The 27,515-nt window shown below is 42.9% G+C and overlaps 1 protein-coding gene across 1 annotated transcript; it reads right to left on the bottom strand.

Moving 5' to 3' along the window:
• Positions 1–782: 782 nt before the first annotated feature.
• LOC124225642 (zinc finger protein 14-like) lies at positions 783–23,106 on the bottom strand. Its single transcript, XM_046638288.1, has 5 exons — positions 22,800–23,106; positions 3,480–3,605; positions 3,220–3,280; positions 1,992–2,823; positions 783–827 (listed from the first exon to the last, which is right to left on the bottom strand). Exons 2-5 carry the CDS (start codon positions 3,511–3,513, stop codon positions 783–785), a joined length of 972 nt encoding a protein of 323 aa, XP_046494244.1. The 5' UTR covers positions 3,514–3,605; positions 22,800–23,106.
• Between the last annotated feature and the right edge of the window lie 4,409 nt (positions 23,107–27,515).

The following is a 27,515-nucleotide window of genomic DNA, read 5'->3' as shown; positions in this document are numbered from 1 at the left end:
GTACTTCTTTTGACTGCCCCAATGTAGATGTCATGGTAAATCAGGAAAAAATACTCATTAGCAGTATTAACAGCATAAGGTATTTCGTATACAAATTAGACCTTCTACAGACATCATCTAGAGAAGAGGGGAATCACAGAATACTCAAAATCACAAACTCTCAGTAAGCTTCCTGGTGGGCACAAGAGGCCTTGTAGAAAAAGCCTAACTTTAATTGCATCTTTGATGAGAAATTTGTGAAAACACCAGTGGAAAATACACCCCTAAGAAAATGGAAATCAGTTAGTGGTGGTTTTCAAGATACTCTTCCACAGAAAAGCAAAGAATCCAGAAAATGGGATTGAGGAAGATGTCCTCAAAGCTCCAATGGAACTATCTCTCTCCCTGTGTGGTGGCTCCAGTATCTGACTAAGGCCTTGTTTGCTTCTGCCTTTGAAATCTCACGCAAGTGACACGGTTGGTGAATTCCAACATGAAAGTACAAAGGGCATGGATTCTTAAATATCTAGGTCTTAATATTAACCACTGACATGAGACAATAAAGGGGTGATATGTCCAGCTCTAGAATTTGTTGCCTTATCACAGGCCTCTACTTAATTCAAAGTCTATTCACCAAATACAAGTCACAAGGAAGAGCAAAGGCCCAAATGTGAAAAAAAAAAATTCACAGCAAAGCATACTCTTTGACAAACTTGCCATAAATAAATTCTATTCCAAGTGTTCAATAGTGTGTAAAATAAAAATAGGCTCCTATACCCACCACCACATCAAAGGAGCTTTCTCTAAGAAAGTAGCCAAATGTACAAGGGACTGGGCATATCCAGGAACTGCAATACAAGGCCAGTAAGAAAATCTCAAAAAGTACAAACTGTCATTTTTCAATGGCCACCTCACACAGAACAATTGAGACATTATAAAAAAAATCACAGGGGCCGGCCCAGCGGTGCAGCGGTTAAGGGTGCATGTTCCGCTTCTGGCAGCCCAGGGTTCGCTGGTTCGGATCCCGGGTGCAGACATGGCACTACTTGGCACATCATGCTGTGGTAGGCATCCCATGTATAAAGTAGAGGAAGACGGGCACGGATGTTAGCTCAGGGCCTCCTCAGCAAAAAGAGGAGGATTGGCAGCAGTTAGCTCAGGGCTAATCTTCCTCAAAAAAAAAAAAAAAAAATTACAGAGAAAATATTATTAACTGACTTTAGGAAAAAGCACTACCTATTAATCTTACGTAGTATTGATGAAGGGTCACTTGCAGAACTCTCACCTCAGTATTCATTTCTGAAAGTAATTAACAAAAACCCACAATCCAATGTTGCACTTTAAGAGGCCTGGTAAACACAACATATTTATAACAACTCTTTCATGTTGAAAGTTTTCTAGAACATTATACACAAAGTAATTTCCGTCAAGCTTTCTCATATGAGTTACATTCATATTTCTTTTTGGTGGGAGTTTCACAGAGAAGAATATGGGCCAACTGAAGTCTTTCCAACCCTGTGTACATTCAAGAGGTTTTTATCACGTGAGTCCTTTCATGCCTTCAGAAAGAACTGGGATGACAAGTCTCTCCTACATTCCTTACATTTACATGCTTTTTCCTCTAGTGTGCATTCGTGCATATCCTCAAAAGTTTGCATGAGAAATAAAGGCTTTCCCACTTTCCTGACATTCATAGGCTTTCTTTCCAGTGTGACTTCTTCCATGTTTTCAAAGAGAACTGGAAGAAGCGAATGCTGTACCAGATTTTTTAAATTCATAAGATTTCTCCCCAGTGTGACTTCTTTCATGTCTTCGAAAAGAAGTGGAAGAAGTGAATGCTTTACTACATTTCTTACATTCATAGGGTTTCTCTCCAGTGTGAATTCTTTCATGTATTTGAAGATAACTGGAAGTAGTGAATGCTTTATTGCATTTTTTACATTTGTAGAGTTTCTCTCCAGTATGAGTTCTTTCATGTTTTTGAAGATAACTGAAACAAGTGAATGCTTTACTGCATTTTTTACACTTACAGAGTTTCTCTCCAGTATGAGTTCTTTCATGTAGCCGAAGAGAAGTGGAATAAGTGAATGCTGCACCGCATTTTTTACATTCATAAGGTTTCTCCCCAGTGTGATGTCTTCATGTCTTTGAAGAGAAGTGGAAGAAGCGAATGCTTCACTACATTTTTTATATTCATAGGGTTTCTGTCCAGTATGAGCTCTTTCATGTACTTGAAGAGACCTAGAAGAAGAGAATGCTTTACTACATTTCTTACACTCATAGGTTTTCTCTCCAGTATGAATTCTTTCATGAATTCGAAGGTAAGCGGAAATACTGAATGCTTTACTGCATTTTTTACATTCATAGGGTTTCTCTCCAGTGTGATGTCTTTCATGTTTTTGAAGATAACTGGAACAAGCGAATGCTTTACTGCATTTTTTACATTCATAGGATTTCTCTCCAGTATGAGTACTTTCATGATCTTGAAGAGATCTGGAAGAAGTGAATGCTTTACTGCATTTCTTACATTCATAGGGCTTCTCTCCAGTCTGAGCTATTTCATGCCTTCGAAGAGAACTGAGAAATGTGAAGGCTTTACCACATTCCATACATTTACATCGCTTCTCTCCACATTTTTTATAGTCATGTTGTTTGTGTTCAGTGTGACATCTAACGTGCATTTTAAGGGATGAATGATGCATGAAGACTCTTCCACATGCACTGCATTCCCATGGTTTAGCTCCTGCGGTTTTCTTGTTTAGATTGAGATTTGGAATAAAGTTGATGTTTTCTCCACACTGACTACCCTCTTCACTTCCACAGAGTCTCTCTACCATATGATTTCTGTAAGAAATAAGAAGCACATTAATAATTCTTAAATTTAATTCATAACTTAGATTTTACATTTGTTATATTTATTACGATTCATAGGAAAAGTTTAGGTTTTCTGTCTTGTCTCTATTCTCAGAAATTGAATAATGAATGCTCTACAAGAGGCTTTCATATTACCAAAGCAGTGATATGCCTCTATAGAGTTTATTGTTTCCAAGTGAAATATTTTGCAATAACTGATCCTCTACATCACATTTCAGAACACATATTTGATGAAAATTTTCTAAGAATAGCTAAATTTGAAGCAAGGGTTATTTGTCTCCTTTGCATCTTTTTAAAATTTCATAACATACCAGAATTCTCACATTGCACAGTGGTTTCTATTGTGCTTTCCATTGTGTGACTCACCGCTGTTTTCTCTCCTGGTCTTTGTACTGATCTTCAATATCATGATCTTCCCATATTTTTCCTAAAATGAAGACCCAGAAAGATGATTCCAAAGTATTAGAAATTATAGAAGAAATTTTAGACTTAAGTCCACAATGAGCTATGACCACATCTAGTTTATTTACCAATATCCCCCACTTCCACATTCTACATCTTGGACCAGATGGGCCAGAAACACTTGTTCTCTCATTGGTGAAATGCTGGAATGTCCTCATTCTTACCTACTGAGGCCAGGATCCTAAAGGTTTCCCACATCACATCTCTGTAGAGTTTCTTCTGTGAAGGATCCAGTAAAGCCCACTCCTCCAGAATGAAGTCACAGCCACGTCCTCAATGGCCACTGAGTCCTAAAACACCACAAATATGTGTAGGGCAGGATGCATAAGGCTGATAGCACTGGGGATCTATACTCCATAAGCACGAAGGTTGTGTATGATTCTGTCGTCTCCAGACATTTATTCTATGCTGCCATCATCAAAAACTCATTCATTTTCTGTACACATTTCTTCATGAATTTAACAGAATTCCAAACACATGGAAATTATTTACACATTTTTACTGTGATCACATTACATCATATTTCTCTGTAGTGGCAGGATACAGAGGATACAAGGAAAGACAAAAATGAAACAAATATTATAATTTTGAGGCCGATTCCTTGTGAGAAAAACTCTTTCATCTCCTTCCTTATTACCCACCAGTTACAGCACTCCATGAGGTAGAGGGACAAACCTGCATGAGGTTTCAATGGATAAAAACATAGTGAAGAACTGGAAGCTTTTTTATCTACTCTCATCACCAAAAAGAGTGTCCAGGAGGCCTGTAGATATCAAACTTTTAATGAAACCCAGTTGCCCACATTGTCCTAAATTACTCCAGGCCATCATTACAAGTAAGCAGGTGCAGCTGGTTGAATGTAAATATTCTTGTGAGGAAGCATTGCTTTCAACTTGTGTAATATTTCTCATAGACTCACTCAGTTCTTCCTTTCTTTCTCTATATAGCTTGATGGGGCCAGAAAGTTATTTGGAACTTAGAGCTCAGACACAAGGAAGAAGACATGACAAATTATACCATAAAATTCCTATACTCATGTGCCTCAAGGCCACTTCCTGCCAATTTTTAGAACCTACAAAGAGATGAGAATGTGCAGAACAGCTCTTTCTAGAGAAACACTAACAGTGCACCTTGAGCCTTGCTGGCTTGAGGGGCAGGTTAAGAGCTACGGATTGCTTAATGAGTTCACTGAAGTTCACAATGGTTTGATAGTCAATTTGCCAGTGATTATCAAACATGTGAATGATTTCCTACAAAGAACGTAAAATCTCCACTCTTCAACTTCATCAGGAAGTGTCTGCCACTCTCGATGATGCCCTGCCAACTTCTGATCCCACACTTAAGGAGCTTAGAAGCTGTCATTCTTGACCTCACAAGAAAATGAACAAACTTGAACTGAACAACTCTTCTTAGAGCCAGGAGAGCCTTGAGGTCGTAGGGCAAACCAGTGTCCCCCCAAATTAGGAAAAAGATACAACAGATGGCATTTTGAAGTGTAACCAGATATTCTGTTCTTAACACAGCCTGTAGTAACAAAAAGTCTACTTCACCAGAGCCCAATGCAAAGCCAAAAAGAACAAAACAGACAAACACAATACCCGTGAAGCCTAGGACAACCCTCTTTCAGAAAAGGTTTACACAATGGGACTACCTGAAAGAAAAGAGAGAAACAGAAGAAACAAGGGAAGTAATAATCACCAAAATATCCTAAAATTAATGATAGCAAACAGCACATCCAGAAATCTCAGAGAACACTAACCATGATAAACTGCAATAGTGCACACCCCAGAACATCATATTCAAACTGGAGAAAAATCAGACAGAGAATGTATTGAGAAATGACAGAGAAGAAACACATCTTAGGTATAAAGAAACAAAGATTTGAATTAAACTGGACTTTTCAAAAACCATGCAGGCAGGAAGAGAATAGAGTGAAATATGTAAAGTTTTGAAAACAAAAAAAAGTCCCCTAGAATTCTCTGTCAAGAAAAATTCTTCAAGAATAAAGGAGAAATAAGGATTTTCTGAGATTTAAATCGAAGAAATTTTTCATGAGTATACCTACTTTGAATGTTTGAAAATTTATCAATAAGAACATAAATGATAAAGGTAGAGGTTTAGAAAAAGAAAAAAATCAAGGTAAAATATCACTTATATTTCTTATAAATAATATAACAAATGTAGGATTCTTGGTTGATGGGTATTTTCTTTGTACACTTTGACTATGTTATCTGTTGCCTTCTGACCTCCCTTTTCTCTGCTGAGACAACATTTGTTCATTTTACTGGGGTTTCCTGTAAGAGTTGGCTAATTTTTCAATTGCTGTTTTTCCCCCAGTGTATAGTTACTACATTCCTGTATCTTTGCATGTCTCATATTTTTGATGCAAACCACTCATTTTAGGTAATATGTTTTAGCAACTCTGGCTTCTGGTCTCCTTCCTACTTGCACTTTTTATTGTTATTAGCTTTGTTCAGTAACTGGGTGGATTATTCTAGTTAAGTCTGTATCCTCCACACAGAGAGAAACCTCTAATGCATCTCCTAGAATCCAGCATGGCTTTTGGGTGCATCTACCATCAGGAGACAGTGGGACTGGTAAGGCTCTCTTCCTCCATCACCGACACAGCCCATGGTTAAACTAGATTAACTGCTGGCTGATTGCTCTACTGTTTTCACCAATGTCAAATTCTGGCTCCTTTGTAGAAATATTTTCTCAGGTCACTGTTTGATATTTGTTCTGACCCTTGGTAGTATCCTCTCAGCACTCGAATTATCTGGTTCTTTCCAGAAACTAGTCAGCCTACACTCTAAGCAGTATCTTCACTACATACACAAATCTACTAATTGCCTTTCACCTCATTCTCCACATTTCTGAGAGTATCATTTGACTTGAATTTTTCATGATCTTTTGCTGGGGTCAAGTTAACTTCTTTGGGAAGGAATTAAGAGCTTTGTGTTTTATGGCCGGCTCCTCTGCAGTGTTCAGGCAAAATCTCTGTTCCAGGACTCTGGAGCTGTGATGGGGACAACAGCAAGACTCACTATGAATGACAATCCCAATTTAGGGATTGAAACATCAGTGCAGTGGAGAGACAGCAGCTAGAGATTCTCTTGATTGTCCCATGTTACAGCCACCTCATGAGCTGGGCAAGAGTGATCAGCGCCCAGCATTCTCAGCACAGCATGAGCACAGCAGAGCCTCCGCACCATGAGAAGGGGCTGGGTGCAAGAAGAGGGTCCCCAGTTTTCATGCGAACCAATGAGGGGATTAAATTCAACAACAGGCAGCTGAGGGCAGGATGGGTAATGTTGAAGTCCTGCTCATTATAGGAAGAAGCCCTTGTTCTGGAAGCTGAGGGGGAGAGAGTCATGTCTTCTGGTTCTGGGTACAGTACTCTAGAGAGGAGAGTTCACTTCCTGAGCTGAAAGTTGGTAAGGAGTGGACATGGTTCAAATTCTGCACACTCTTTCCTTCTCACAAAAAACTTATTTTCTTGAATAGATGTTCCTCATTTGCCATTTGCCGTTAGGACAATTTCCAGAGGCTTTAAATGATTGTTTTAAAACAATTTTCATCAGTTTCACTGGGGAGCGGGTCAGAGGATCTCCTCATATTAATATATCACACCAGTGCATTTAATACATTGCCCCTTTCAGTAAACTCTCTCCAGCTTGATACACAATGGCACTACAGGCTGTAATATCACTTCTCATTTTGTAGAGACACAGAATTGAGAAAATTAACTTTTTATGGTTTGTTAAAATTTATCGCACACTTAAAAAAATTACTTAGACAACACATAGAGCTCTGGCTTCCTGTTAAAAATATATTAGTCATTTGATTATAAACGATTGTTAAAAATAAAACCACAAGCCCAAAATGGAGTCACTTTTGTTATTCCCACAACACCAAGCCTGGGGTTAATATCTAACCTAACTGCAGCTTCACTCTTCCCCAAGAACATACATCATTCTGGGATTTTCTGGTCAGGACCAATGAGGTAATGTGCCACATGGGCCTCTCCATCCCCTAAAGGAAGATGAGGTCATCCACCTAATCAGACCTTTTTTCCCACAAAGGGAGATAACCTCATCTGAACGAATCCTTTTTTTCTCTTCATGACTTCCTTGTCCTGCCTTTAAAACCTTTCCCTTTCTGTACCCTTGGAGCTCCTCTCTACTTACTAGATGGGATGCTGCCTGATTCCTGTATTGCTCAATAAAGCCAAATAGATCTTTAAATTTACTCAGCTGAATTTTTATTTAACAGATTTGATGGCAGGATCAGGATCTGAAGCAAACTTCTGACAGCACTTGGGACAATGATCAACACAGGAGTGGTACCCATAACCCCTTTTTAGTTCTGTCTTTCCTGAGCCTTCCAAGGGCTGTGGATAAGTTCTCTTTCGCTCTGAGCTCCACTATCTTTGCCTAAAGCTCCCAATCTCATCGCATTTCCAGTCAGTTCCCCATTTTTCTGGAATCACTAGTGCCACACTGGGAACTGCTGGTGGTTAAGACCACAAGGCCCCACTTCACTGGAAGCCCCACACTGGACTCTGTCCCTAGATTCCATGTGGCACCCCGCTGGCAGTTCAGCCTGCAACCCTCATTTGTTTGGAATCCATGTTGGGAACTGCCGGTGGCAGCCCCAGTTTCCATCTGTTTGGCATCAGTCCACAGTCCCTGTGTGTTGAGGTCCATTGGTTCACTCCATCTCCTAGTCCCAGGTTCCATGTTGGAAAGTGATGGTGTGCACTGGGCATTTTTCTTGGCCATTCGGCAGTAACATATTTTGTTTACTGCTGGTATGTTCAGGTGCATGAGTTTGTTTTTCTTCTTTTATGTAAATAAACATTATGGCTAAAGAGGATCTCAGGGACAGAAAGGCCACAAAAATTAGTAGGCATGGGTAGGGCATTTAAGGGCTGTTAGAGTGCTTGCCACCTAAAGCAAAGGCTCCCATGTTAGGGTAAGTTGGTCATGGAATGGGTCAGACTGACACTAGGTCACCCACCAACCTCAAGCAAATTTCCATGCAATGATGTGCACTTTGAAACATCACATATTCTCCACCCCAGAGGCACATCTCTTTTCTGATTTTGTCTCCAAGAAGCCTGAAGACTTAGCTAGAAGAAACAGAATCCATCAAATCTAAGAGCTAAGTGTGCCACCTTCAGAGACACCTGCTTATTTTATATCTAAGAACTGTGGTCCTGGAAGCTTGAATATCAACAAAAATGGCCAAATCTTAATAAGATCTTTTGTGTCCTGAGAGCTGGACTTGGTAGCCTTCAGGTTGCGGCCCCAACACAAGGCTGGGTAGAAGTGTGAGTTGCACCCCATGTGCAGCTAGATCAGGCTGGACAGAAACGTGGGTGATGCTCCATTTACAGCTAAGGGTCCCACCAAACTGCTGTCAGCTCTCAGGAAATAACAATGGTTATTACAAGGACTGTCCCAATTAGATAAGATCATTTAAGAAAGGCATTTAAAACAAGACTCAGTTACAAAAACGGATTGTTGAAAGTTTCATTTCAAAAATCTAATGAAAAATTAAAGATTGACATACCTAAAACAAAGACAATAAACAAAAGTTCTGACAGACACCACCATCTCTACCTTCAAAGGAAGGCCTCCACATAGGCCCTTCCAAATGCTGAGGGGACTCAGGGATTTTCTAGCAAATTACTACATTATTCCCTTAAACAGCCAATAGAAACTATAATTGCAATTAAGGAAAAACTTTGGGAAATTCTGGTAAATAGGAGAGCTATGCCGTCTACGTTAAACCCCACTTGGAGCCTGCAGATGGAATCCTGGGAGAACTGGCAAAAGCCGGCTTTGGGTGAGAATTCTCACCAGAGCCTGCTCTCCTGGATAGTGGTCTGTGGGGCCCAGTCAAGAGAGGGAAAAAATTAACACTGTCCCTTCCTTTTGAAATCCAAAACAATTGGTTATTGATCTCCTCTCTCCCAAAGACAGCTATTGCCTTCTTACTTCTCTTGTTTTATGTCCTGAACACCTGGCTTGGCTTTCTGCCTGCTGGAGACATGCAAGTTATTGGTTCTTTCCTGTGGCTATCTTTGGGAGTGACTCTAGACCTTATCAAGATAGTATCTTTTTGCTCCCTCCTTGCGGACACCTTGAGTCCAGGAGGTTGTTTACTGTTGCCAGAAGTATTCACTGCTTGTCCCTGCTTATCCTGGCTGAAACCTGACCAACTCTCAGAGATAATGGCCCAGAGACCCACAGCCCAGGGCCTGAAGAGGGAGAGTCAGGGCCCACGATGACTGCAGTGATCACCATGTCCCAGCCCCTCAGGCTGCTAGGATCACTCCCAGAAACACGCCCCTCACCACCTGCCCCTTCCTCACTTTGCTTTCCCATTGGAAGCTCAGTGCGGACAACAAAGGTCTGTGAGTCCTCACCCAGTCACCATCTCCGTTGCTGTGGTCTTCACTGTCTGGGATCCATCACTGCCTGAAGTCTCACCTGTGCACAGACCTCACATGGGTCAGCCCCATGGGCCATCCTCACCAAGGTCTTGATCACTGCCCTCCCTGGAACATTTGCTTATGGGGGGAGGAGGCCTTTGACCTCTGCCCCCAGGTCTCCAATGACAAAGACATCACCTTGGGGACCCAGGAAAGCACTGGAAGTTGTCACAAGGGCACACTGGGATGTGGCTTGGCTTATTTCTGCCTTTCCATTCAAGAAACAGTAGGTGTGACCTCCAACAAAGAAAAGGGGCACCAATTCCCGCACCTGTGCACTCCAGGAAAGGTGGAAACCCCTGCCATTTCTGCCACTTCCTTTGGCATGGTACCCGTTGCATTCTGGGAACTACTTAAAGGGAGGGAGCCCATGACTGCAGAGGGTCTGCCTGAGATCACCATTTCCCACAGGCCTCAGGGACTAGAACTATGCAGGGTGATTCCTGTTCCAGAAAAAGTAAGCACTGGCGTTGGTGGGAGGGTTCCAAACTCACTGTGGAGGTGGGTTCTGAGGTGAGGGAGCTGGCTGTGGTCAGTGCATGAGCCACTGAAATGGCAGGATGGAATGTGTCCAAGATCTCAGGGACGGTGATTTAGGTACAGCTGGGTGCCTGAGGAACTTCCAGAGCTAGGACAAAGCAGGGCAATTCTTTTTGACATGATTGGTGGTATTGAAACTATTGCCTGTTGGTGCAGGAGTGACATTTATGTGACAGTACTGTGTTCCAGGGGCCTGTGCATCATGACATGAATTCTGGGTTCTACCACTGCCTCACCTCACAGTCAACTGAGGCTGCAAATGTGAAAATATAGGAAATCTCATTTAAAATGGAGTCCAGAAGCCCTGAAGGGGTAGCTCTCACACACTACTACTCACCACATCTTGCAGACGCTAAATAGGAAAATGTGTCCCTCCTGTTCCCCAACAGAAGATGCTTACTTTACAGACCCCAGCAGGAGGAAGGAAGAATTTCTCCTTGCCCAGCAACAGCCCAGCCAATGAGAAATCACCACACTCAGCCATGTTACCACCCTGATCTCTCATTCTCCTTCAATGGACTTCTGTCCCAAACAGCCCCTGCCAGCTTCCAGCTTCCTCCTGTCCTCTATAAAAGCAAGCCTATCTGTTCTGTTCTCTCTATCTGCCTATGTTTCACCATAGTTTGCATGTCCTGAATTGTACTTCCTCTGCTATTCCTGAATAAACCTGTTTTACTGGTAAAATAAGTGGCTCTTTTGATTTTAAGGTCAACACAACAGAAAATTTGTGGTTGGACATGTGTTGCACTTAAACATTTTTCCCATCAAGGAGGCACAGAGCAACTTTTTTGTTTTTTTAAGACTGGCACCTGAGCTAACATCTGTTGCCAATCTTTCTTTTTCTTCTCCCCAAAGCCCCACCAAGTACATAGTTGTATATTCTAGTTGTGGGTCTTTCTGGTTGTGCTATGTGGGACACCGCCTGAGCACAGCTTGATGAGCAGTGCCATGTCTGCGCCCAGGATCCTAATCAGCGAAATCCCAGGCCACTGAAGTGGAGCACGCGAACTTAACCACTTGGCAATGGGGACGGCCCCAAGCAATCTTGAAATGGGAAACTTTAGGGCTGGAAATGGCCTCAAGACCTGCTCTGGGAAGACATGATGTTGATGTCCAAGGATTAGATTAGGATGTTCCCAGGCGGAGCCCACTGTGGAGATGTGTCAGGTGCAGCTTTATGTTCCAGACCACCGCATTCCCAGGGTATGACCCAGGAAACCTGCTGTCAACTCAAAGATGGAGGCCTGGAGCTCTATCAGTTTCTCACCAGTTATGCGAATGACATAAGGGCAGGTGGAACCCTAGAGGGAGTTTTCTAATTCAGACTGGGTACCAGGACAAGTCTATCATGGCCTAAGTCCTTCTTCCCCAGTCCTTCCACATTTTTCTAAAGAACCCAAGGTGGTGGAAGGAAGTGTGGTACACAACACAATCAAAGTTTAAGAGAGTTTAACTTTCTCCTAGCAGGTGAAACATTTTTGTTGTTTTCTATTAATTGTTTTTAGCATATACACATACTACTTTAAGAGTAGTTGTGCGTTTTCAGAAACGTGTAGTCATACCACCATCAGGATGGAGAACACTCCATCACCCCAAAGGAACTCTCTCATGGTGCCCATTTGTACTGCACCCTCCCAGCCTTAAGAACTGAACTGTTTTAGGTTCCCACACTATTGCCTTTTCCAGAATGTCATATGAGTGGAACACCACGTTGTCTTATGAGTCCTGTTTGGAAACTTTGTTTCCAAATACTTGTTAAAGAGCCTAATTACACAAACATTGCAGCATTCTTGTGAGGTTGAAATTTTTTATACCGCCCATTATGCCCTCAAAAATAAGAGATTTCACTGTTATAAGCTATGTGAATTTGGGTAAGAATTTATGCTTAACTTTCTTCATTTGTATAATGGGAGGAAGAATGGGGAAGGGGATCAAATGATACACTAATAATTATAGAATCACATAATTTCTCCACTGCTAAGAAACCATAAATTAGCACTGAAAAAAAGGGAACAAGTTTCGATTTCCATTGTTACTTAATGAAACAAAAGCTATTTGAAGTTTTATGCCTTCTTCCGTAACATCTCCTGGTAATGTAAACATATGGAAATGATCCCTGAAAACAATAAAAATGGTCTTTGTTGGCTTTGCACATCATTGAAACAAAAACTTCCCAGCTACTTCTCTTATAAAAAGGCACAGAAATTTTCCCAGTTAGAGGATGTCAAATTTACCTCCTTTGCCACCACACAGGATATTACTCAAAACAATACTGTGCCTCTGTCTATAGGTCACCTTAATTATTCCTTGGATTATTACCCGCTAAATATTCATAGCTCTTTTTAACGTTTTAATCAGGAAATCACATTGAACTTGCACAGGTGTCATTCTACTCATAGGAAAACCCATGATGGGCTACAGTTGTGCAAATGACCAGACTCCTTCCTAGAACTGGGAGAAACTCTAAGATTTCATGGGGTACAAACTGTTCACTCAGTCTGAATAGCAGCAAAATGATATGCTGTATTAAAAAGCAATTTCAAGTCCTTTCAACTCATATTAATCAGAAACACAAATAACACAACTACCCATTATCCAAAGCAATGGAAGTTTTGAGTTCCAGATACCCATGTCTCTGGATCATGATGAAATAGCACATGCAGTAAAAGGTTTAACCATGGCTAAAATGAAGTTGAAACATGACTATGCCTTTATCTTTATGGGGAACCATTTCTGTCAATCGCAAGAATGCAAGACTCTAGGTATTGCTATCCATCGTTTATATCCACACCCGAGCAGTTCCTCCAACAGTGTTTAAGACAAATTAGATGGTGGGAAAACAATGATCAATGATGACATCCTCACTCAGTGAGGCCCCTACCTACCATAGAGAAGATATACATCCATCAATGGATGAATGGATGCAGAGTTTTGGTATATATAAATATATAGACAATGGAGTATTATTCAGCCATAAAAAACAAGGTATTCCTACCATTTGTGAAAACACGGATGAAACTTAAGAGGCACTATGCAGATTGAAATAAGTTAGACAAAGACAAATACTTGGTGATCTCACTTATATCTGGAATCTAGAAAAAACAAAAGCAAAAAAGATCAGACTGTTGATTACCAGAGGTAGGAGGGGGCAGGCAATTGGAGGAAGGTGATCAAAAGGTATAAACTTCCAGTTATAAGATAAATAACTACTAGAGATGTAATGTATGACATGATTATAGCTAACACTGCTGTGTGATATATAGGAAAGCTGTTAAGAAAGAAAATCCTATGAGTTCTCATCACAGAGAGATTATTCTTTTCTTCTTTCCTCTTTTTATTGTGTCTATATGATAAGATGCATGTTAGCTGATCTACTGTGGTAAGCATTTCACTATGCGTGTAAATCAAACCATCATGCTGGACACCTTAAATTTATAGCCATGTATGTCAATTTTTTCTCAATAAAACTGGGGGGAAAAGGAGTCAGAGACTTCTAGTCCTGGTCTCTCGTACAAGGAGCTCAAAAGCTGGATTCCAGTCCTCAGAAGGAAAAAGCCAAAAAACTTGAAATCAACAACACTTCCATCAGAGAATTGAGGTCACAGGGTAAACCATTTTCTCCACAATTAGAGAAAATGTAGCCATTTAAAAATATACCCCAAATACTCTGTTCTTCACAAGCATGCCCTAAAAGTAATCTATTTCACAAGAGCATAACTGACTGGGATTTTCCTCCAGAGTCTAACTGACCTTTGGGGAGGGAAAGAGCCAACTTGAGTCTCTTCTAGCCTTTTCTGCTCTCAAAGGTGGCGCACGTGTGAGGGTGATAGAATTTTTTTCACCTCCTAACATTATTTGGTCTCTGTTCCAATGCCACTTCTCCAACTCTACATCACCAAAGAGGCATCCATCAGTTCAATTTAATTCTAATACTATGTACCAAGAGTTCACGTCAGACTCCACAGGATAAGAGCTCAGTCCCACAAACTGCCCCTTCTTTAGATGTCAACCACAAAAGGGGTGCCCAGGCTGCCAGCATTTCTACTCAGCTGTCTACAAATTCACAGATTCCCTCCACACCTTATTACATTTGGTAATTTACTGAAATGATTCTGAGATCTCAGCAAACTGCTTTAATTACTATTATTGGTTTACTATAAAGCATACAACTCAAGAACAGACAAAGGCAGAGATGCATAGGACAAAGTAGGGCAGTGGTATGGGTGAGGGGAGTGGAGGTGGAGAGGGCTACAGAGATTCCCCATCCTGTGTGGACACTCCACCCTCCCAGCAGCTGGATGTGTTCACCACCCCAGAAACCCTCTGAATTCTGTCTTCAAGGGTTCTGATGGAAGTTTCATTACATGAGCACAATTTCTTAAATGAATGGCCATTGGTGGTTAACTCAGGCTCCAGCCCCTCTCCTCTACAGAGGCTCAGAGCTGGGACTGTAAGTTCCAAGCCTCTAATCAAGGCCTGGGGTTTCCAGTGTCCAACCCCCATCCTGAAGCCATCTAGGAGCTGGCCAAGAGTTGCCTCATTAAAACAACAAAGACTCTATCACCCTTATCACTCAAGTAATTCTGAGGGTTTCAAGAGGTTTTGCTAGATCCAATATCTTTCTTCTTATACCATAGAAGTCCAAGCCCAGAGACACAGGCTCACTAAAAGACTGACATCAAATCAATGGACTGCAGAATGCTTCCCCTCTGCCCTCACCTACCTCTACATCAACTGGGCTCTTGTTTAATATTAGTGGACTACACTGAAAAAATTAGATGTTTTCCAGTAAGATCAGGAGCAAGGCAAGGCTGTCCCCTCTCACTACTCCTAGCAAACCTTGTACCAGAATTCTTAGCTAATGCAATTAAACATGAAAAGTAAATAAAAGGTACACAAATCAGGAGGCAGGAAATTAAACTACCTTTGTGGCACAAGATTGTCAAGGGAGAAAATCTCAGAGAATCCCTAATAACATAGAAACCCCTTGAACTAAGAAGAGTGTAGAGGACAGTTGAATAGACAAAGTAGTTGTTAACAGACAAAAGTCAGTTGTTTCCTATAGGTCGACACAGTTATAATGAACATCTTTGACAACAGACCTAAGACAAATCAAGGAAAATGTAGTCTTTTTAACAAATTCTGCCAGAAAATCTGGCCATCCACTGGCCAGCAACAAGAGAATCTAGACACAGATTTGATAAATTTCACCAAAATTAACTATAGATCTTAATATTAAATGTAAAACCACAACAGTGCTAAAATATAGTGGAAAATCTACACGATCTTGGGTTTGGTCATTAGTTCTCAGATACAACACCAAAAGCAAGATTCAAGATAGAAAAAAATAAGTTTGACTTCATTAAAATGGAAAACCTCTGCTCAGTGAAACACAGTGTTAAGCGGTCAAAACACAAGTAACAGACTGACAGATAAGCTTTGGAAATCACTTATCTGATAAAGAACTGGTAACCAAAAAGTCCAAAAAACTCCAGAATCTCAACAAAAAGAAGACAATCAACCCAGTTAAAAATGGGCAAAAGATCTGAAGACACACTTCAACAATGACATACAGATGGTAAATAAGCACATGAAAAGATGCTCAAAATCATATTATCACTAGGAAATTATAAATAAAAGAATGAGATATCACCAGACACTTATTAGAATGGCTGAAATTAAGTCAGTGAGAACAGCGAAAGGTGATGAAGATGGAGAGCACCAGGAACCCTCACTCACTGCTGGTGGGAACGGAGAATGGAATGCCTACTCTGGAAAAAAGACAGTTTCTTAAGCTAAGCCTACTCTTACCATACGATACAGCCATCACGTTCTTTGAACTTACCCAAATGAGCTGAAAACAGATATTCACGAACACCCCTGCACATGAATGTTTACAGGAGCTTTATGCATTATTGTCAAGACCTAGATGTAACCAAGATAATTTCAATCGGTGAAAGGATAAACAATCATGGGTACATCCATAGGATAAAACATTTCCAACTGGCCCAAATTACGGACCTTTACTTCAGTAATTTATCTATTGTTTCCTTTCTCCTATCTTTCCTGTTTCATTTTCTTCCTCATGGGATACACTTCAGGGGAGGGGATTCCTCTCTATCCCGGTATTTATAAATTTTTTTCCACTCAAGAGACTCACAACAGTGCCATCAGGGTTAGGGGCCTACCCATGACACTGCTTTATAGGGTTTAAACCCTGGGCTTAAGTCAAGTTTGAACTAATACATTGTGCCACAGGGGTGCAATGGGTGTTGTCCCCTACAACCCTGAAGGCCAGGACCTTCATGGCAGTAGAGGCAGGGGCAGCAGCAGAGGTACTGAAGGGTGATGGGAAGCCCGCTGTTATCAGGAGTGTGGGCTCAGCTCACCACCTACAGCTTGTCTTTCTTTTAAATGACTGCTTTTTCAGCAGTGACCATCTGATGGACCCACCTCCTGCAAAGCTTATAGTCCCTGTCTACCACCCTCATCCCTGGATTATGCCAGGCCAACACAGCTTGTCACAGGTTAAGTCTAACACACAGATAAATCCCACCAAAAACACTGACCCAGCATTCATTTAAGGAGGCCCCAAATTCATAGTACTGCTCCCAAATACCTATAAATTTTTCAAACTGCCCACTCTGGTCAGCTGAACCTAGAACTGGGGCTTGGTAAGGTCAACAGTGTGACACAGGGCAGCACAGCTCTCAGCACGAGCTCCCCAGCAAGCAGCAGCCCACAGTGCATGCCGCCACCAGGCAGCAGAGCAGGGGAGCAAGTCACAGCAAGAGCAGACCCACGGGTGGGGTCATGTCTGGACATGCTGCTCAGGGCGCCAACTGTTATGGTCCCTGCAGAGGGGTGGTTCCCTTGTCGAGACTGATGCCAGGGTGGCACACACAGACATACACACACAGGGTAGGAAAAGGCTTAGGACTCATATAATAATGTCTGAGGGGAGGGCAGGGCCAGCCTCTCAAGCAGCTCTGACAGGGCTCAGAAAGCAAGGAATGGAGCCTGGCCTGGGGCTTCAGTGGGCCTGGGGGTGGGCCCGGGGCAAGAGCTCTGCACACAGGCAGGGGCTGGGGTGGTGGAATCTCCTGCCTGCTCTAGAGTAGAGAGCACCCAGGCTTCCTCCTCAGCTTGTCCAGGTGGGGGCACAAGGGGAAGTGGGTGGGTGAGGCTTAACCTGTGAGCAGTCACCCAAAAATGTGGAGTCTGACTGTTCATTATAACGACAAAGCAGGTAAGAAAAATATGCATTGTTGATTTATTTAGATAAAGAAACACTAATAGGAGGCTCAAAAATGATCAAAGCTTGTATCTGGGTTTTACTTTAGCAAAAGTACAGGAGGGGACCAGCATATGTTGCCAGTGAATCTTCTTAAGCTAGACTTTGCTGTCTTACAGAATTATTTTTAAAAAACAGGGAAGTTTATATTCTTTAATTTTAATTCTCGTAATAGGAAACTGATCTAGGATTTAATGATTTTGTAGATCTAGATCATCTAGATTTTGTAACTGTTACAAAAGTGTAAATCATAGAAAATAAATTTTTCAAGTCTTTTTCTAACTAAAAGGACCTGCAGCATCCTAGTTTGTCCTTCCCGTACATCTCTCACTGGGGGCATTTTCAGTAATAAGCGGCATATTACAATGCAATCAAAGTTTGAGTTTAAATCTTTAACTGTATTGGGTTTTCAAAGATATACAGAGGCTTTCAGAAGTTTTCCTCACACCTATTAAAATAGAATTTAATTGCTTTACTCTTTTAAATTAATCTGTTCTCTAGAGACATGTGCCGGAGTCCAGCTCCAACAGAGTCCAGGTTCCTGAGGGATGAACGGCGTCGGCGAAGAGATTGAGACCGCACGCCAAGTTGGTGGAAGCAAGTCTGAAGTCTTTACTGTCAAGCGTGCATTTATATATATATATTTTGAGGATTACATAAGCGTTTGGGGTACATCTATTTTCTCCCCTGAAGTAGCTTGATTTTTCCCCATGATATCATTTTACTTCCTTAATTTATCTGCGTCATCAGCAGTTTCTAAATGTTACTTCCCTTATTCAGTCCTGGGAAAGAGCTGTTGTTTTCATTTTCTGGGTAAGTGCAGTTAATATTTATAGATCTCTACAGTATTCTTTGCAGGGGGCGAGACTCGGGTTATGCTGGAGGACGGAACAAGCCTTGGGGCAAAGGTAAGCCAAGGTACATTTAGACCAGGCACATACAGGTCCCCACATCCTCTTATATAACTCCCACACTGAGACATTTGACCCTTTAACCCTCTTTTCATCTATTTCTTTCCAGCGCCCCCACGTGTCATAATAGTCCCATCTATATTTCCTATTTATTTCGAACAGCCATTGTTCCATAGAGTGGATGTAGGTGGCGTAGGTGTGGGAGGTAACCTCTGCATAGCCCTGTTCCCTGGGAGGGGGCTACCATCAGCGTCCTTCTACCTTAATGGCCCGGGGTATTTCTCTGCCTGTAATGACTATAGGGGAAGCCAAGGGGATAGGCCCATATTTGTTTGGGAAGGGTCTTCCCCGATATCCCAGCTGAATGACCCTCTTTCTGTGGCAGGGCCCTGGGGATGTTGAAGGAGTGTTAGTCAGAAGAGGGTCTTTCTTGTATATTACAGTGGGATTTACCTTTCCCAGCAGACTCCCCTGGGTAAGCACAAGCGTCATGAAGAGAGCCAATACAGCAACTAGTAACAGCAGTTTGAGCAAGGAGGACCCTCGGCTGTTCCTGCAGGGGTTGCTTTGCAACTCCCATGCTTCGTGTGCCCCGACTGTGTCACTGGGCTGCAGTGGTTGCAGGACCGTGTCTGGCAGACACACACAAAAGAAAACTGATCAAAAAATTTCTTAAATTTCTTACTTTCCTCACATCCCATCGTTTAATCAACTTACAGTCTCAGGGCCCGAGTGCCAAGGGAAACGAGAGCCAAAAGGTTGCCCTAGTCCATCGATAAAGGAATCCAAAGGAAAGAAACACAAACACTGGAATCAGCTCAGATGAGCAGCCTGCTTCCCACAGTACAGAAGGAAAGCCACGGTCAGAAGTTCTGTGTTCCTGACTCTCCTGGTGGAGACAGAACCCTGGAGGGGGTCGGTCCATGGAGAAGGAGGGGAGGGCACCTGAGCAGCCACAAGAAGGAGCTCTGGGAGCCCCACACATCCTCCTCTCCCAGGGAAAAATTGTTGCACATGCTCCCTCTCTCAGGCTCCATTCTCACAGTGAGGAAACTCAGCTGGATCCAGTTTAAGGTTCTGACCCAAATGGACCCCAGATTAATGGGCCCTCATCCAGGACACAGAGCTCCTGACTCTCACAGACTTTCTCAGTGTAAACAAATTACTCTCTGAGTGCACCTACACTGTGGATGCAAAACTCCAAATACGTCTAGAAACAGGCCCAAGGAACCACAGCTACCACCTCAGAAAGGGCATCACTCCCCACCCCATGAGCACGTGCACCCCCAGCTTTCCAGGGCTCTGCAGCTCCTCTCAGGACAAAGGCTCCTTCCATGGGGGTGTGAGCAGTAGGACACCTGCAGGGGGAGGCTTCCCAGGAAGAACAGCTGGGCCTTCAAGGCCTTCCCTCTGCAGGTTCAAGGGGGCCTTAGCTTAGACTTTCCGCCCTCAGTCCTCTGCCCCGACTGGAGGTTTTTGGACCACCACTGATATTTTAAACGACAAAAACCCAGTGTTTAAATAATCCAGCTAAAACACTCCAACCAGTGTTTATGTGGAAATGAGGGAAGAAAACTGTACGGCATTTTGCTGACTCAACAAGAAACCCCACAAGAATGTGTTGCATTCTGGAGGAAAAAAAAGATGTTAATATAGTATTATTTCCACGACACGTAATTTTCTCACAAACTATTAATCCTACTTGAACACTTCAGGTCTGCAAGTCTAAGCCCTGGAAATCTATTTGTACTTACTCAAAATGAAAGAACAGACCTCAGAATATTACTACCCACGACGGGAGAGGAAAAAAGGAAAGAAGAATTTAGTACGTGCAATGTAAAACTGGAATATTTCATTTTTTCTGAAATTCACCCCTTTCTTGTCTCTTTCAAAATATTTTATGTTGTCTTTCAATTTGTACTGAATAAATAAATTTTTATTCATTGAAAAACTGAGAGTGAAATAAAGTGAATGAATATTTTAAAGGTGACTAATTCAGGTAGGGACAGTGCTAATAGGGCAGATCATCCTGAAAAGTTTCTCAAGTGAAACCTCTACCCAGAGGACCTCCCCTAGGATGTCTGTGCCCAGAAAGACCCTGGGAGTAGAGGCAGGAGGAGTTCACGCAACATAGTTCCAGGTGGTTATGATGTGGATCAAGACTACCCCAGGGAGAGAAGCCCAAGGCATTCTGGCCTACATACTGATCCATATCATCCTCCAGGAAGTATAGGAGGTCTTGACCTGATTCGTATCCAAAGTTATACGACCACTCGATAACCAGACCCCACCTCCATTTTAATGACTTTACTACATGATCTTTCCTTTGTTTTGCAAAGAAATAACTCACATATCTATGCCTTATAAATTTAGCCCTACCCTCAACCCATGGCAGCTCTTACTGTTCATGGGTCCTGTCCCCATGCTAGTCTCTGAATAAAGGAGCACTACTACCAGACCTTGAGAATCCAAGAAATCTCTTTCGACTCCTCGGCTCACTGAGCCCCATCATTTCTTCTGGTGCCCCGTACAGGGATCTTGCTTCACTGGCTTGTGAGCTGAAGTTCTGGTAAGTGCACTTTTCTTCCTTGTGCCTTCCTCTCTTTCAAGGATGGATCTAAATTCACTTATTCATCGGGAACCTTCTCGGACAGCTGTATGAATCCAAGTTTGCTCCTGTGGCTACTCTATGGGGCAAACTATGGCATTCAGCCCGAAGAGAACCAGTACCTCAAGCCTAACGGTGATGAAGAATGAATTAACCCTATTCCTTCCTAATCCTATCTCTAATATATAAGTTTTACATGGGCACGAGTCAACCACTTAAGTCATTAGCACAGTCGCCAACCTCCAAGACTCCTGGCAGGTTTCTTTTCCTAGCTGGATTGGTATACCTCCCGATGGCTCCTGACCACACTCTGAACCAAGGGAAAGTCCCAACTGGGACTCCAGTTCAAGCAAAGTACCAAACTCTAACCTTTGGTTGAGTATGGGAACCCCTTCTTGGGAGAATGGCTCCAGGATGCAATTGGGTAGAATGTCCCCCAGACCAGCATAAAATTCTCCTCTGTTTTTCTCTATTATTTTGTCTCTGGGACCACTCACCAGGCACCTAGTACTGCCACGCATAATAGGAATGATATCCAAGGGATGCAATGCCGGGAGACGCCCCCATCACCCCTTGCTATAGGAACCCCACAGGCCAAAGGGCAGGACGCTGCCCTAGGGTCGGGGGATTTTCAAGGTAATGGCCCCTTTTCTTTTATCTCTCTTCTTTTGTTTTTTTGCTTCTTAGGACCATGGGAGCTTCTAATTCCATTCGTAAGGACTTACCTTTGGGTTGCCTTTTAAATAACTGGGCAAAAGATCTACAGATCTACAAGATCTAAAGAAAAAGAGGCATCTTTTACTGTAATACTATTTGACCTCAATATACTCTGAATGAGGAAAAATGGCCCATGAATGGCACCGTAAATTTTAATATTATTTTTCAGCTAGACTTATTTTGCCACGACCTGGGAAAATGGTCCGAAATCCTTTATATTCAAGCATTCATGGCCCTATATCAAGATCCTGAACTCAGAGCGGGCTGTTGCATGTGTCTAGCTTCCCCCACTAAAGTACAAAAACCTACCCCTGATATATTAGATGACGACTGCCTTGTTAGACCTCTTCCTAAGGCCCCTGCAGCTCGTGCTGAATTAATCTCTCCGGAGGACTCAAAGACCAGAATACCCGTCCCCACCAGGAGGAACCTAAAATTGAGTCCTCAATCTGCTCAAGTCCCGCAGATCATACGAGCAGTGGGCCCTCTTATAATCCCGGATATTTCCCCCTCGAGAGGTAGCAAATGGGGAAATGGGGATCATTGGAGTCCATGTGCCATTTTCAACGTCCAACATGGCTCAACTAAAAACACAATTGGGTAGCTATTCAGAAAATCCTTACAATTTATTGATGGCTTTCAACAACCGCACCATGTGGGGAGACGCGGAGCTGCGAGCGCAGAGGTGCCCAGAGACGCTCCGGCCCAAGCCGCCGCGCGCAGGGACCACAGGACGCCCGGGGCCCGGCTGCCGGCCCCGCCCCCACGCTGCGGCCGGAGGAGCCTGAGGGCCGAGCGGCGCCACCGCGGACTCGGGGCCGCAGACCCCGGAGGGGACCGCGGGAGGCCGGGCCCGCCCCGCCGCTTCCCACCAGCCCCTCCTCCTGCGTCCTCACCCCGAGGTCGCACACTCACCATTTCTAGGGCTCCCGGACCCCTGAATCCTTCCTATGACCCCCACGGTCAGTGCAGGTCACAGCGACAGAGGCTGAAGCAGAGTCACCAGGGACCGTTAACAGCAGGCAGCAATGGACCCCGAGCACGAATGAAGAAGGAAAGTCTCGATGGGTCAGACACTCCTCCCCCTCATCTTGACTCCAGACCCAAAACCTCACCATTTCTAGGTCTCCTGGGTCCCCCAGTGTCTTTCCTTTGACTCCCGAGGTCGCTACACGTCATAACTGGACAGAACAGGCGGCAGAGTCACGCGGAACCTTTAACGGCGGGGAGACGCGGTCCCCAGCGCCGTTGGAGCAGGAGCAACTTCCGGCGGCTTGGGACCCTTCGCCCCACCCACCAGCCCCGCTTCCGCCTCTGATTGGACAGTTGCAAAGACTCCCCCCCCCCCACCTTGTGTCCGAGTGACAGCCGCCTGAGTTTAGGTGTCTGAGCAGAATGCCGGTCAGAACTCGTCATCTGCACGGACATTTGCGTTGAAATGGAGCGCTGGGAGGGTACTCCTGGATTTGTGGTCCTTTTTTATAACACACAACTGAAAGTCACCTCTCCATATGCAATACTTAGATTTGTATTTTGATGTTTGTTGACAACTGGAGTCTGACAAATTTTTGCCAGATATGTAGACAGGCACAGATACTGTGACTAGGGAACTGGGCAAAGAAAGAGGTATCAAATATCTGATAAAAACTAAGATTATCTGTTGAGCGTCTGCAGAGGGAAAGTTTCTGGAAGAGCCTAACCACAGAAAATTCCCACAAGCAAGCTAGCTGGTGCCACTTGCAGCCGCCTCAAACCGTTCTTAAGTGAACTAAACTGAATATGCCTATTAAAATCTCATTAGCATTTTAAATTCTCCTCCTCTGGGAGGGACCAAGCAGCCATTTCTAGATCATGAGATGTATGTAGTAGCATGTGTAGACGCTACCCATGAGCCTTAAAGGAACATGACTGTTAGGCAATAAACCATTATCTCCCACCTTTTCCTTAACTGAATATTCATGAACTGTACTATGATCTAACAATGAAAGGATCCTCAAACCCTGGTTTGGGGAGGCGCTGCTTTGGGCGAGATGCCTGGTGTTCTACATTGCTTGTGTAATTGAACCTTTATTCACCTACTTTGGCCTTGGTTGTGCTTTTTGGTTCCACAATCACCAAGAAGTAACCCATTGAGTTAGGTTACAACATCAGGGATGCATCTTTCTGACAGGTCAGTCAGATTCAGAAGGAAAGTATTGGGAGTAAAAACCATCATTTCAGAAGGAGTGACTTCTGAGTATTCAGAATGTATTCAGAAAACGTTTCTGATGTAAAAAAAATTGTATCCCATGGAAAACATAAGAAAGGATACTTTTTCACTGGTGGTGAAATCAGTCTCTGTGGCCATGACCCACACCTTACCTGTGGTTACACTATTTAATCTGTCTGGAATGAGACATCAGAAAATTGGGTTTTATCTCAATAATCTTCTCACTGATGGGTGAGTCTAAGACACTAGACAGTAACATTCATTCCAACAGAGAACTTTGGAATCAGTCCATGACAGGCATCTTCTCCATATAATCTGCACAGATACCGATTCTGACAACTTTCTCCCAATTCCCTAAGGAAATGCTTGCCTTTGCTATCATTTGAGTCAAAATACCACACCCAAGCTCACCTGAACTTCAGCAATGACTCCACCATGCCCAGGGACAGAAGGATCCTTGGAGGCCATCAGACAGATGGAAACTGAGGGGCAGAACCAAAGAACCATAAGTGATCTCAATGAAATAGAAAAGAAGGGCCCACTTTGCAAGTAGTGCTCATCATACAAGGGGGAACACTGCTGGGCAGTAGCGCCATCGATCAGTCACCCGTCCAATGTAGGAAGAAAAGTTCTGTGGATATTCAGCATCAAGCATTGAGAGATGCAGAAGATATTTCCATTTCATTATCTGTTTTTCATCTGCCCATTAAGAACTATCTGGAAAATAATAGTCTAGAAGCGGTTTTCTTGGAAGTCACTCTGATTTCCTAAGTCAGGAATGCCTCTGTTTTTTTTATTTTGTGTCCTAACTCCTCATGTTCACTGCAAATAAAGGACACACCATCCTAAGAATGTGCACTCACCTGGGCAGATGCATAAGTCCGGCTCCACTCTTACACACTCTCAGAAACATGCTTCTGAGAAAAGTACATTTCATCACGGCCCTTCCTCACCCTACTTTCATTTCCACCTGTGGGAATTGTACAGTTCCAGTAGTGGCCTCATCTGGTCAGAAACTGGGGGTGTGCTGCCTGCTTTGACGAATTGATGAATTGTTCTAATTCTTGCAGGTAACATTAGGGACAGTCTCACTCATTCTTGAGGTCAGATTATGGTGCTCTCAAAGGTCCTTTAGTCACTGTGGTCAGCACCATAGACGTGATAGCTTAAGGTTGAATTTAGTAATAGCACGTGGTTCCTGTTAATCTCCATCATGGCAAACATGTGGGCCAGAATATACTTAGAGGGTTGGTGCATCCACCTGCACTGAGGGAAGCCCATGAGGACTCAAGAATACCCTACAAGTTGGTCTTCTAACCAAACAAATGCTCCGCTTAAGAAGCACAGGGAGTTATTTGTAGGTATGGAGAGAGAGATTTTTTCTATGACTTTGAAAAATGGCCCTACTGGAATGAGTTACTCAAGATAAAAGAAGCTGCTCTGTTGGAGGAGGTTATTGTGAGAACATGACCACTGGTTGACCCTCCAGCTAGACAGGCAATTGGAGCCTCCTTACCCACTCCCCTGTCCTTGGAATAAACATTCTGCCCACTGTTCCCAAACTAAGAGCCATTTCAAGGATGCAGCCTAGAGAGAATAATGTGTTGCTGAGACCATCTGGACTGTACCCATTGCTGAACCCCGTTAAACTCTCTATATAAAATTTTAAGTTTTTGGCAGGTGGGTGTGGAGATCTACTCATTTTGCTTCGCCTAAGACAAGCCTCATATGCAAGTTCCTTGCTTATTAAAACTGCCACCTCCCCATCTGGACTGATCTGCCTCGTTGCTCAGTCTCTCCTTGCCCTCCGTGGACAGGAGCCAGTTTCAGATGCCACCCAAACTCTCGAGGTTGTGAACTAACATGCTCTTATTTCTGAATGAAAATGAGAGAGCAACTGATCCTTCTTATGCTGGGAAGAATGAAGTACCTCTAAATGGCACAGCATGAAGATGAATGTTTACACTTTTAAAACTATTTTTTCTCCATGGTCTGACTGAACTATGACGTGGAGTTTGAGGTAGTGGTGGGAGGAAGGATAAATTGTTCTGTCTAGTGGGGAAGGCATGAATCACCAAAAACTAATTATCACAGGATGTATTTAGTGAAGATTTCAAAGTATGGGAAAGTAAGCACTCATAGAAGAAATCAAAATAGTCATCACAGAACTTTATTAAAAGCTTTAGTTCTCCGTAATCTTACAGGCCAGTTGCAACCTTACATGTCAAGGAATCATTGGGTCATCTGCAGTGTAAAATGTTGTAGATTCCACAGAGAGAATTCTGCTTTCTAAGTCATTATAAAGATGATAATGACAATGACAGCGAAAATAGTAACAGGCATGCTGACACTAATAATAAAGGCACTGTAGGAAGGCTTACTGAGCGTAAGGCACTGCGCTCAGCACCACAGGTGGACTGGCTCTTTCCTTTTCATCTCCAGAGATTTCTAACAGGGAAGCGCTAGCATGATCCTATTTGATAAGAGAGGAAACTGAGACTTAGGGGAGCTGAGTGACGGCTGTGACTTTACACAGGCAGTCAGGAAGGGGCTCGATTCATCACCAGGCTGCCTGACTCAGACCAAGCTATGCCACGGAGCACAGTTCACCTCCTATTATGAAATTAGGAAAATGATTCATTAACTAGGATGGGCCCTCTGTGAGAATCAGAAACAACTTTCTTCTTCCCCACTAGCCTTATGGAATCCCACTATGGAATAGATTGCCCTTGCTGTTGGTTGAAATCTGCAGAGGGTGCCACTGTATTTTTATTCATTTCTTGGTGCTAAAGTCCTGTGGTTACTGTCAGGCACAATGACTGCCAGGCAAGCCCAGTACTCATAGAGGACATTTGGGAGCAGAGCATGAAGAGAAACTCATGTGTGAGATGCAACCCACTGAAAGGAGGAACCAATCTAAACAACAACCAAAGATGTTTTTTTCACTCCAAGTGTTTATCGTGCTTTCATCTATAATCTCATGTCAGAAAACACAATAATCAATCTGATGAATAAGATGGTGGAAGCAATATTGTTGTTAGAGATGATAGCATTGTTGATTTGACAACTTAAAATAATTGGAAAATTACTGCAACTGATAAGGGGTTAATTTTCTGAACATTGTTTAAATACATACATTGCACATAAGAACACATATTATTGAATTAAAATCACATTCTGCAAAATATATAATAAGTTTGGAGATTTAGGCCTAATGCCATGTTGAGATTAATATGCAGACAAGTGTGAGTGACTCCTGATGAGGTGACAGAGGCATCAACACCACAGATATATAATTAACCTTGGTGCGTGAAGGACTCCTGCAGCAAAGGTGCAGCTCTCTCTACACACAGCCACATATTTGAAGACATTTCCCCTAAATTTGCATGAGGATCTTTCTTTCTGCCTCTTAATACAGTAAT

Source organism: Equus quagga, chromosome 14 (assembly GCF_021613505.1).
Source record: "Equus quagga isolate Etosha38 chromosome 14, UCLA_HA_Equagga_1.0, whole genome shotgun sequence".
Lineage (NCBI taxonomy): Eukaryota > Metazoa > Chordata > Mammalia > Perissodactyla > Equidae > Equus > Equus quagga.
Note: the sequence above shows the minus strand (reverse complement) of the source record. Positions and strands in the feature narration are given on the sequence as shown.

Bases quoted from the DNA above. Each gene is read 5' to 3' on its own strand.
- LOC124225642 (XM_046638288.1), bottom strand. From the start codon at position 3,513: ATGTGGGAAACCTTTAGGATCCTGGCCTCAGTAG. The intron at 3,281-3,479 runs GTAAGAATGAGG...TCTTCATTTTAG, and splicing joins TAGGATCCTGGCCTCAGTAG to GAAAAATATGGGAAGATCAT. The intron at 828-1,991 runs GTAAAGCATTCA...CTTGTATTGCAG, and splicing joins CTGTAAGTGTAAAAAATGCA to TTCCTGGATATGCCCAGTCC.